Source organism: Mobula hypostoma, chromosome 13 (assembly GCF_963921235.1).
Source record: "Mobula hypostoma chromosome 13, sMobHyp1.1, whole genome shotgun sequence".
In the NCBI taxonomy this organism is placed as follows: Eukaryota; Metazoa; Chordata; class Chondrichthyes; order Myliobatiformes; family Myliobatidae; genus Mobula; species Mobula hypostoma.
In genome coordinates, this window is record NC_086109.1 from 91,237,703 (window position 1) to 91,250,305 (window position 12,603).

Consider the following 12,603-nt stretch of genomic DNA (forward strand, 5'->3'; position numbering starts at 1 on the left):
GTGGGAATTCCAAACAATCAACCAGCTCCTTTACCAATGTGCCTTCTCGTCAGCTCCACTGCTGCGTTCCTGTTCACGTTGGAGAGCAGCCCCAGGCAGAAGCGCTCAGAGTTGGATGGATCGGTGAAGCCATCCACCGTCAGAGAAGGCTGTGAGGCATGGAAGGTCTCCCCGACTCGCTGGTTCAGTTCGTAGTACGCTATGGAGCACCAGAAGGCTGGCTCACAGTAAGTGACAGGCTGCAAGTCTGCAAAAGGAAAACGCAGGGCATAAGAATCCATGAAAAAGATTTCCCCAGTGGTGACACATAACACGGACCAATCACCATCTAACCCATTTGACCTGGCCTCACCCCATCACAGATATTTCCATCCTCCTTAAAGGATGAAATTTAAAAGCCTCATTGCAAGCATTTATAGAATCAACCAGACTTTTCAACCCATCGAGTTTGTCCACGTCTTCCTACAAACCCAAAGATAACCCTTATTAGGCAAAAGATCCTCACTTCAAAATATTTACTGGACTCTGCTAGAACCATGGCCATCAGACAACACGAATGTTAGAGAAACAGACAATGAGTTGGAAGAATTCAGCAGGCTGAGCAACATCTGCTGGAGCAAAGGGATTGCCCACGTTTCAGGTCAAAGTCCTGCAGCGTGACGGGCCGAGTTCCTCGACCCGTTGAGTTCCTTCAGCATGTTACTTGTTGCTCCAGATTCCAGCATCTTCCATCCCTTGTGTCTCCATTAACGTTAGAGGTCCTATAGTGCAAAGGAACTTGTCTTGTTCCCTCTTAAGTCACTTAAAATACCCATCTTTGAGAACTGCCACCATTCAGGACACGTCCTCTTCTAATAACTGCCATTCAGAAGGAGGTAGAGGAGACGGAAGACCCACGCTCAAAATTTTTAGGAACAGCTCCTTCAAAGTTTCAAAGTATGTATGCAGTAAACAACCCTGAGATTTGTCTTCCCCACAGACAGCCGCAAAACAAAGCAAACCATGGAATCCATTCAAAGGAAACGATCAATTCCCCAAGACGCAAAAAAACCCAAATCATGCAATGGCAAAAAAAAAGACCAAAAAACACAGTATAAAATGCCAAACAACAAAGCCATCGAAAAAGTCCAGGTGTATTCAGTTGAGCCCAACCCAGCTCTGCATCTTCGTTACCTGCAAGTCACAGAACCAGTCTGCCCCAATCAAAATCGCACAAAATAGCAACAAATAAATGACCCGCCAGAAACCAGAACACACCATAACGTGAACTACAGAGTCCAATCCACAAACCACTTCCATTCAACCTTGCTCAAGACCCAGGGTTCCGGCACCATCCCCTGACAGTACTGAAGAGGAGGACAGTTGTTCTAATATCCCAGTCAGTACTTAGCCCTTAACCAACCTCACTAAAACTGACAACTTGGCCAGTTATATCACTGAGGCAACTGGTATCTCACTGTGCTCAAATTGGCCAGTGTAGGTCCCTAAATCCTTATAATTTTTTTAAACCACATTCTCCCACCTTTTCCCCCATACCCCTAACGCCTGACCAATCAAGAAACTATCAATTTCTGCCAGAAATACACAAACCACTTGGCCTCCACGGCAGTCTGTGGCAATGAATTTCAGATTCACTACCCTCTGACAAAAGATTTGATTAGGTTAGATTAGATTCAACTTTATTGTACAGATACAAAGCCAATGAAATGCAGTTAGCATCTGACCAGAAATGCAAAGAATATTGTTATTTACAAAATAACTGAGAGTAAAAAGTGCTACAGCACACAAATATAAAATACTGAGACAGTACAATACAGATGCAATACTGCTTAGCGCTGTGATGTGAGGTTCAGCAGGGTCACAGCCTCAGGGAAGAAGCTCTTCCTGTGCCTGCTGGTGTGGGAGCGGAGGCTCCTGTAGCGCCTACCGGATGGGAGGCAGTAAAAAGTTCATGGTTAGGGTGAGATGCATCCTTGATAATGCTTTTCGCCCTGCCCTGGCAGCATTTATGGTAGATGTTCTCAATGGAAATTCCTTCTCAATTTTAAGAAGGTCAGTCCTGAATTCCGATGCTGGGCCCTCAGACCCTAGACTCAACCACCCTTAGAAACATCCTTTCAATGAGATCTCCCTTCGAAAATTCATTGAGTACAGGCCCAGAAACATCAAATGCTCTTTATACGATTAGTCTTTCACTGCTGGGATCATACTATGAACCTCCTGTGGACCCTCTCCAGGGTCCGCACATTCCTCCTGAGATAACGGGGCCCAAAATTATTCACAATATTGGCCAACAGTGACAGCACAGAAGATAGAACAGTACAGCAGAGAAACAGGCCCTTCAGCCCACAATGTTGAGCTGAACCAAATAAATTGGTAATCAGATGGCCAACTACACTAATCTCTTCCACCTACACAATATCCATACCCTTCCATTTTTCTCATGTTCAAACATCTTTTAAAAGTCCCTAACGCATCTGCCTCTACCACCAAACCAGGCAGTGTATTCTGGGCACCCAACATTCTCCGTCTAAAAAAAGTGTCCCTCATCTCCTTTGAAATTACTCCCCCCCCCCTTAAATGCACGCCTCCTGGTATTAGACATTTCAGTCCAGAGGGAAAAATACTGTCTGTCTCCTCTATCTACGCCTCTCAATCTTATAAACTCTCTGTCAGAACTCCCCTCAGCCCGAGTCCTGCCCGAGGTTCACTGACTGAGGAAAAAAATCCAGCAGCAAAAAAAGAGGTTTGGCCAGCCACCAATCAGTGTTTGGGATCGATTAGCAAGAACAAGTTAACGGAAGGCAGGGGCAAGCGCAGTAGCCGTTGTCTGAGTGGACAGAATCAGAGTGGTGCTCTCAGGAAAATCAGGTTGCTTCTGGCTTCCGGGGGAGGGAATTGCTGGAGTACCTACAAGATGGCTTCTTGGTTGAGCTCATCAGGGGGTCAGCTATTCTGGATTGGGTGTTGTGCAATGATCCAGAATTTGATTCGAGAGCTTAAGGTAAAAGAACCCAAGGGGACAAGTGATCATAATATGATTGAGTTCACCCTGGAATTTGAGGAGAAGCTAAATCAGATGTATCAGTATTACAGTGGAGTAAAGGGAATGACAGAGGCATGAAAGAGGAGTTGGCCAGAACCAATTCAAAAAGAACACTGGCAGGGATGATGGCAGAGCAACAATGGCAAGAGTCTCTGGAAGCAATTTGGAAGGCACAGGATATATCCATCCCAAAGAGGAAGAAGTATTCTAAAGCACAATGACACAACCGTGGCTGACAGGAGAAGTCAAAGTGAACATAAAAGCCAAAGAGACAGCATATAATAGAGCAAAAAATAGTAGGAAGTTAGAGGATTGAGAAGTTTTTAAAAACCAACAGATGGCAACCAGAAAAGTCATTAAGAAGGTAAAGATGGAATATGAAAGTAAGCTAGCCAATAATATTAAAGAGGATACCGAGAGTTTCATCAGATGTATAGATTGTAAAAGAGAGGTGAGAGTGGATATTGGACCACTAGAAAATGATGCAAGAGACGTAGTAATGAGGGACAAGGAAATGGCAGATGAACTGAATGAGTATTTTGCATCAGTCTTCACTGTGGAAGACACGAGCGGTATGGTGGAAATTCCAGGTGTCAGGGTCATGAAGTGTGTGAAGTTACCATTACCAGGGAGAAGGTTCTTGGGAAACTGAAAGGTCTGAAGGTAGATTAAGTCACTTGGACCAGATGGTGTACACCCCAGGGTTCAGAAAGAGGTGGCTGAAGAGACTATAGAGCCATCAGTAATGATCTTCCAAGAATCACTAGATTCTGGGATACTTCTGGAAGTCTGGAAAATTTCAAATGTCACTCCACTCTTCAAGAAGGGAGAAAGGCAGAGGAATGGAAATTAAAGGCCAGTTAGTCTGACCTCAGTGATTGGGAAGATGTTGGAGTCGCTTATTAAGGATGAGTTCTCAGGGTACTTGGAGGCACATGATAAAATAGGCAGTAGTCAGCATAGTTTTCAAGGAAAAATCTTGCCTGACAGATCTGTTGGAATTTTTTTTTTGAAGAAGTAACTAGCAGGATAGACAAAGGAGAATCGGTTAATGTTGTATACTTGGATTTTCAGAAGGCCTTTGACAAGGTGCCACACATGACGCTGCTTAACAAGCTATGAGCCCGTGGTATTACAGGAAAGATTCTAGCATGGATAAAGCAGTGGTTGACTGGCAGGAGGGAAGGAGCGGGCATAAAGGAAACCTTTTCTGCTTGGTGATTAATGGTGCTCCACAAGGGTCTGTGTTGGGACCGATTCTATTTTACATATCAATGATTTGGATGATGGAATTGATGGCTTTGTTGCGACGTTTGCAGACAATATGAAGATAGGAGGGGGGCAGGTAGTTTTGAGGAAGTAGAGAGGCTACAGAAGGACAGACAAATTAGGAGAAAAGACAAAGAAATGGCAGCTGGGATACAGTGTCAGGAAGTGTACGGTCATACATTTTGGTAGCAGAAATGAAAGGTTCGATTATTTTCTAAAAGAGAGAAAATACAAAAAACAGAGGCACAAAGGAATTTGGGAGTCATTGTGCAGGATTCCCTAAAGGTTAATTTGCAGGTTGAGTCTGTGGTGAGGAAAGCAAGTGCAATGTTAGCACTCATTTCAAGAGGACTAGAATATAAAAGCAAGGATGTAATGACGAGTCTTTATAAAGCACTGGTGAGGCCTCACTTGGAATACTGTGAGCAGTTTTAGGCCCCTTATCTAAGAAAGGATGTGCTGAAGCAGAAAGGATCTGAAGGAGGTTCACAAAAATATGATTCCAGGATTGAACAGTTTGTGATACGAATAGCATCTGATGGCTCTGGGCCTGTATCCACTAGAATTCAGAAGAATGAGAGGTGACCTCATTGGAACCTATCGAATGGTGAAAGGCCTTTATAGAGTGGATGTGGAGAGGACGTTTTCTACAATGGGAAAGTCTAAGACCAGAGGACACAGTCTCAGAATAGAGGGATGTCCTTTTAGAATGGAGAGGAGGGTGAATTTCTTTAGCCAGAAAAAGGTGAATCTGTGGAATTCTTTTCCACAGGTAGCTGTGAGGTCCAAGTCTTTATGTATACTTAAGGCAGAAGTCGATAGATTCTTGATTAGTCAGGGCATGAAGGGATATGAGGGGGAAGGCAGGAGACTGGGGCTGAGGGGAAAAATGGATAAGCCATGATGTCATGGTAGAGAAGACTCGATGGGCCAAAAGGCCTGATTTTGCTCCAATATCTTATGGTCTTAACAGTGTACTATCTCATTACATTTGAAACGAAGACTGCAAGACCAGAATCAGCCAAAAACAAATAGGATATGTCCACACCGGCAAGGGGTTTGAGAAGGTTCTGCATTGAAAATTATGGTCAGGCTGTCAACATGATTTGAAGGCTTCCATGACACGTTCTCATGTGCGCACATACTCTCTCTCTCTCTCTCATTCACAGACACACTAATACACAGAGTACAATTCAGTTTGAACAGCTGCTAACTATTTTGCTGCTCTGAACAGCTGTTCGTGGTGGGAGAATTCAGTCTCTCTGTGGAAGAGTGATCCCCATTTTAGAATAAAAGCTCCTGATTTTAGAACAATAGTCGGCCCAAGTTTCACTATTTTTTTAAACCTCTCAAAAACACACACAAAGTCTCTTTCAGTCTTTCAAGACCAACTAACTACAACTACACGGCCAAATACTATCTGTCTGCAAGTGACTACTTTTCATGTGAGGAGTCGAGTTGGAAGTCTCACACACGTGCGCATTGAAATATGGACATCATTACAGGAGCTCTCATTCACCCTCACACAGACACCCAGCATCAATGCCTACACGGGTCAGTAATCAGGAACATAAACATCGACTGATTTTGGTATGAGTCACCAGTTTCGGGAGAGTAGGGTTGAAGTTCTACCGGGTGGGGGGGGGGAGGAGGGTAGGTTAGGTAATATTGTTCTCTCTTTGTGCCATAACCATTAATAAAGTTGCAACAGTCTGGTGGGAAGTTACCCTTGCATGAGAATTGATATTTCTCTCTTTCACACACACAGAATTTTCACTGATTGGGCTGCAGTGTTCCTGCCTGGCCTCGTTATATCAGCATCCTGCCACATTTCCTGTTTATCTTTTCAACTTACACTGGGCTCAGCTTTGCGGTGATCTACGTTCAATGTCTATTTCATGCTCCTGACCCTCCCCTCCTGCTCCCAGTCACACCTTGCTGGTTCCATGGGGTATCGGTACAGTATTGCTTTTGGTTTATTACTGGCATATGGACTGAGATACACCAAAAAGTTCCTGTTTGCAGTCAAGTCAAGTTTATTGTCATTTAACTATATACATGCATAGCGTCAAACGAGACAACGTTTCTCCAAACCAGGGTGTAAAGCACAATTACACACAACAACTTCGGAAATTAACAATTAAGTCAACAGATGAATTACGCATAAATAAAAAGTGCAAAACATCAAATATTGTAGGGTACAGATTAACCAGCGACACTTTGAATACGATATGGCCAAGAGTTGAAAATCCAAGTGGCTTGAGGGAAGAACCTGTTTCCCATCCTGACCATTCTTGTAGGAAGGCAAAACAATGCAGAATATAGCGATAGAGCTATATTGAAAGTGCAATGCAGGGGCCACAATGAGGTAGAATGGGAAATCAACCATTCACATTTTAGAGTATGAGAGGTCTACTCATGAGTTTGATAACAAAGGGATAGATGGTCATGCTCTCAAACATATCTTCTGCCCGACGGGAGAGTAGAGAAGAGAGAATAACTGAATGAATTCAGGGAGCATTTCTTACTTGGCCCTGGGGATGAAAGACTCCAGGACAGTCTAGTTTACACACCACACACACACAAGCAAATACTCAGCAGAAGCTCCAGAGTGCTGAGCAGGAGTAGGGGGAATTCATTGTCTCCTTTGAAGAACACCTAAACCAGTTGCACCTTTGCCTCCCTCAAGGCCAAGTAACCCACAACAGTAACCGTTTAATCTCGGGATTCGCGCACTGCTGACCACCCCTATTGGCCTTGAGAAGCACCCGTGCAGTCAGTTTCTTCAACTGCTCCTGAAGACACAGTTGGAAAAAAGATCATAAACACAAGAGAACCCTCAGATGCTGGAAATCCAGAGCAACACACAAAAAATGCTGGAGGAACTCAGCAGATCAGACAGCATCTATAGAGAGGAAGAAACAGTCAATGTTTTGGGCTGGGACCCTCCATCAGGACAGTCCATGACCCGTGAACACTACCTTGCTATTTTGCTTTTTGCACGATTTAGTTTTAAAATATATACTCATTGTAATTTCTCGTATTTTGTATGTGGTGCTACAGGGAGGAAGTACAGGAGCCTGGAAGACCCACAATCAATGATTTAGAAACCATTTCTTCCCCTCTGTCATCAGATTTGTGAATGATCCATTAACTCTACCTTATTAATTTCTTTGATATTTCGTATTGTAACCTGTAGTAATGTTTTAAACTCTTCCACTCTACTACTGCTGCAAAACAACAAACTTCATGACATATGATAACAAACCTAATTCTGAATAAACAGTCAACACTTCAGGCTGACATTTACATCAGGAACCCCGATGAAAAATCTTGGCCTGAATCATTTTTTTCTCCTCAACAGATGCTGCCTCTTCCAAGAGGACTACAACCTTGCCGTAAAGTTTTGAGGCTTGCGTGCTTCAATATCTCAGAGAGCTACGTTGGCTGGAGTCAGTGCCTCATGATTTAGCTCTTGGTAGGGTCACCCATGCCAAACAGGTCAAAGGGTAGAGGCCAGACTAAGAGTGGTCCTTCGGTCCTCCAGGTTCAGGAGTTCAGCTCAGGGCTAACAATCTTGACTGGTAAAACAAAACCATTATGGAAACAGCAATGAAGAAGCCTTCTACATCTGACTGGCTAAGGACAGAAGAATGCAGGACCTTTATTGCTGTCTTAAGCTCCAGCAGACATAACAGGCAGCAAGTCTAGATGCTGCCTGACCTGCTGTGTTCCTCCAGTGTTTTGTGTGTATTGGGAAGGAGAGGTCCAGGTTTCTGGCCCAATGGTAATGAAAGAACACTGATGCATCTGCAAGTCAGGGGTATGAGCAGAGTCATCCAATACCAAAATAGGCCCTTTGTTCCGTTGTATCTACAATCAGCAAGCGCTCATTTACGCTAATCCCATTCTGATTCTCCCGTCATTTCTCTCAACCTCAACCCCCAAATTCCACCACTTAGAATAAATTACATTGGTCAACTAGCCCATCAAGCAGTACTTCTTTTCCAAAAACTCACTTCTGGAAAGAGCTACAGGACAATTAGAACAAAAACCATGCAATCAATTTCTTCCCCCAGGCAGTTAATCTGATCAACCACTCAAATTGGCCATAACAACCCCCCTTCTCCTACCTCAGTCGCAGCATTGTAAACACTTTAAACCCTTTTTATAATGCTCTTCGTGTTGTAATGTATACACATTTTATTCCATGTCTGTAGTTTAGACCATAAGACATAGGAGCAATTTTAAGCCATTTGGCCCATCAAGCCTGCTCTGCCATTCCATCATGGCTGATTTATTATTCCTCTCAACTCCATTTTCCTGCCTCTTTTTTTTAAAACACAATTCTTTATTCATATAATTGTTGAATATTGTTTTTGGTGGATGTTACACCGACACATCACAGCAAATTCCCAATGCAGTGGATTCTGGTTAATTGGGCCACATTGGGACCAGTATGTTTTGGATCAATAAAGTGGCTGTCTAAATTATCCAAAGTTTCATAGTAAAGTTAAAAAGGTATTAAAAAGAAAACAAATTTCCATTTAACTGAGTAACAAATAACACTGTGTATTTAAATGAAATACAGAACACATTATAAAACTGTGTATTAGTTCATAATGCTTACTGAAAGGAGGATTCACTGAGTGTAAGCTGGCATAGGACTCAATTGATAAACTATCCTTTCTTAGTCGCTTACAGAATCATGGTTTAATGCCTTTCCCAATAACCAGCAATTTCTTTTAACAGTTCCTGACATACTTGAATGACATAACAGTTATATGATCCATTGCTTTCTTTGAACCTGATAGTGTTGCAGCAAAGGGAAACGTCTGACATGGCAAGTTTAAAAAAAAGGTCTGTTTCATTGGCATTGTAGATATCATCTGCACAAAATTGTTGAAACAAGTTGGAGAGTTTTGTAGATTTCCATCCTTCTCGCCTGGTGCTCTCTTGAATTTAATATGATGCCTTTACTTCCATCGAGTCAACCAGCCATCTGTTGCTTTAAAATCTTCATGACCCAGCTTCTTAGCTATCTCCTCTGACTTGTTTTTTTAAACATTGCTCCACTGACACCACATCTCGTCCAGTTACAACAGAAAACTATTGATTGAGGATCACTTCAGTATCCGAATCCTTATCTTCACGCTTTTGTTACTGGGATGTTCCCTTTTGCTGCTCGTTAATGCCCATTCTCCTTGCAGTTTATCTTGATTTATCAAATTGTAGATTTCAGCACACCCGTTACCTCTGCCAACTGACCATGGGCGGTGTTAAGCAAATGGATTTTAATTTGGTTCAGTAGCATAATTTTTTTGGCTAGTGTCAAATCTTTTCATGGCAAGGGTCTCAAAAATTATTTTAAAATCAAGTTAACAAAACAAAATGATCAAAGATCACTGCTTTTTGAATCGGCGTCCGTCGGCCCACATGGATAACATAAGCACACACAGCTGTTTGCTCTAAGCACGGTGTACTGTCGAGAGGCAGCACAAGTGCACGTGACTGACCATCCCCTACCCCAATCAAGCGGCGTAGTGTCCCAAACAAAGGGACTCTTGTTTTTTTTTCCTCGATTTGTTTTTGTTCTTTAAGAGTTGTTCCAAATAAGTAGCTGTCCCGATTAAATGATGATTCAATTAATCAGAATCCACTGTACACGGAAATGTATACGGTGAATAAAGTTGATTCTTGATCTTTCGGATGTAAACACGTTGGAGGAGAACCCCAGTAATCCCAATGATCTGGTGCAGGCATCCTCCTTGATGTCAGAGACAGTGGGTCTGAGAGCTTTTTTACCCCCCCAGTGATTGAAAGAAACAGGTATAAGTGAGCTTAGATCATAGCGCACAGAACAGTACAGTATAGGAACATGCCCTTTGGCCCACAGTGTTGTACTGAACCAATTAAATTAGTGATCAAATGACCAACTAAACTAATCTCTTCCACCTGCATAATGTCAAATTCCTTCCAGCTTCCTTACATTCATGCACCTATCTAAATGCTTCTTAAAAGTCCCTAATGTATCTGCCTCTACACCACCCCAAGCAGCACATTCCACACACCCACCACTCTCTGTGTGTTAAAAAACTTGCCCTCGTGTCTCCTTTAAAATTACTCCCTCTTGTCTTAATTACATGCCCTCTGGTATTAGACATTTCAACCCTGGGAAAAAGATACTGTCTGTCTACTCTATCTGATCTTAATCATAATCTTATAAACCTCTATCGGATCTCCCCTCAGCCTCGGACACTCCAGAAGAAACAACCTCTGTTTGTCCAACCTCTCGTTATAGCCTATGCCCTCTAATCCAGGCAGGATCCTGATAAACCTCCTCTGCGCCCTCCCCAAAGCCTGAGGAACAGGTCTCTCCAAGTCTGGGACATTTGGCTTCTCCCCAGCCAGGAATCCGAACAGAACAGCAGCCCGGCTCTCCTTATGGTCTCAACTCGAGAGCAAGGGTTCACGACCAGCACCGTTGAGCCAAGCGGAAGGTAGCCCAAAAAGGAAGGGGAATTAAAAGGCAAGCAGAGGCACACAATTTCAAATGGCAGAGTGCCAATGCTTTGACAGCTGGTTAACTAGGCCGGCGCTTTATTGCGAGTGTAAATTGCAACCACAAATGTGGTAAATGTTCGACTTGACAGATTTTATTATAAGGAGTGACAGTTGGCCAGGAGTGACTTACAGAGCCAAGTAGAACAGCAAAGATGCAAAACGGCAATTCTGGCAGCTTGTGATACAGATCTGAACATTTGAAACCTTGTTCCTGGGGAGAAGGCATGTTTCCCAAACCCATTCTCTCTGCAAACCCTCACTGGAATGCTCAGGATGATCAGAATATGATAATACAGTCTGATAAACTCAGAGTCATAGAACACGACAGCACAGAAACAGGCACTTCAGCCCATCTAGTCTATGCTGAATCATCAATCAGCCTAGTCCCATCGACCTGCACCAGGAACCCAGCCCACCATAGCCCTCCATGCATGCACCTATCCAAACTTCTCTTAAAATTTGAAATCGAACCAGCATCCACCACTTGCACAGGCAGCTGATTCCGCACTCTCACCACCCTCTGAGTGAAGAAGTTCCACTCATAGAAACCATAGAAACTACAGCACAGAAACAGGCCTTTTGGCCCTTCTTGGCTGTGCCGAACCATTTTCTGCCTAGTCCCACTGACCTGCACACAGATGTTCCCTTTAAACATTTCACTTTTTACTCTTAACCCGTGACCTCTGGTCCTAGACTCACCCGACCTCAGTGGATAAAGCCTGTTAGCATTTACCTATCTATGGTTCTCATAATTGTATATATTTATTTCTAGAGAATGAAATCCTAACCCGTTCAACCTTTCCCTATAACTCAGGTCCTCAAGCCCCAGCAACATACTAGAAGATTTTCTCTGCACTCCTTCAATCTTATTGACATCTTTCATGTAGGTAGGTGACCAGAACTGCACACAATACTCCAAATCAGGCATCACAAAAGCCTTATACAACTTCAACTTAACATCCTACACTCAATACATCGGCCTTCATAAAACAATGTTTCAAAAGCTCTCTTTATGACCCTATCTACTTGTGATGCCACTTTCAAGGAATTATGAATCTGTATTCCCAATCCCTCTGTTCTACGCACTCCTCAATGCCCTCCCGCTCATCGTGCAAGACCTATCCTAGTCGGTCCTCCCAAAGTGCAACACCTCGCACTTGTTTGCATCAAATTCCATCTGCCATTTTTCAGCCCATTTTTCCAGTTGGTACAAATCCCACTGCAAGCTTTGATAGTGTTCCTCACTGTCCACTACACCCCAATATTGGTTTCATCCGCAAGTTTGCTGATCCAGTTTAACACGTTATCATCATGGCAGCCCAGTGACTAGTGTAACACTTCACAGCGCCAGCGATTGGGGTTCAATTCCCACCGTTGTCTGAAAGGAGACAGTACATGCTCCCCTTCTGGTTTCTGCCCACATTCCTCAGATGTGCAGTTTGGGGCTGGTAAATTGCGGGCATACTACGTTGACGCCGGAAGCATGGCAATGCCTGCGGCTGCCCCCAGCATATTCTCAGACTGAACTGGTTGTTGACACAAACAAAGTGTCTCACTGTTTCGATGTGCACGCGACAAATAAAGCTAATCTTTCGGTACACACATAAAATGCTGGAGGAACTCAGCAGGTCAGGCGGCATCAATGGAGAGAAATGAACAGTCGATGCTTCGGGCCGAGACCCTTCTTCAGGGCTCCTCGATGGAAACGCACTTAAGCCCATCGC

At 43.4% G+C, this 12,603-nt stretch overlaps 1 protein-coding gene across 2 annotated transcripts in view; it reads right to left on the reverse strand.

Moving 5' to 3' along the window:
• Positions 1 to 12,603, reverse strand: part of smad3b (SMAD family member 3b) — a 145,873-nt gene that overhangs the window by 31,221 nt on the left and 102,049 nt on the right. For both annotated transcript variants that reach the window (XM_063066168.1, XM_063066167.1), the window contains one exon: positions 35 to 247. In XM_063066168.1, the coding sequence (XP_062922238.1) occupies positions 35 to 247 (213 nt within the window). The remainder of the gene's footprint in view (positions 1 to 34; positions 248 to 12,603) is intronic.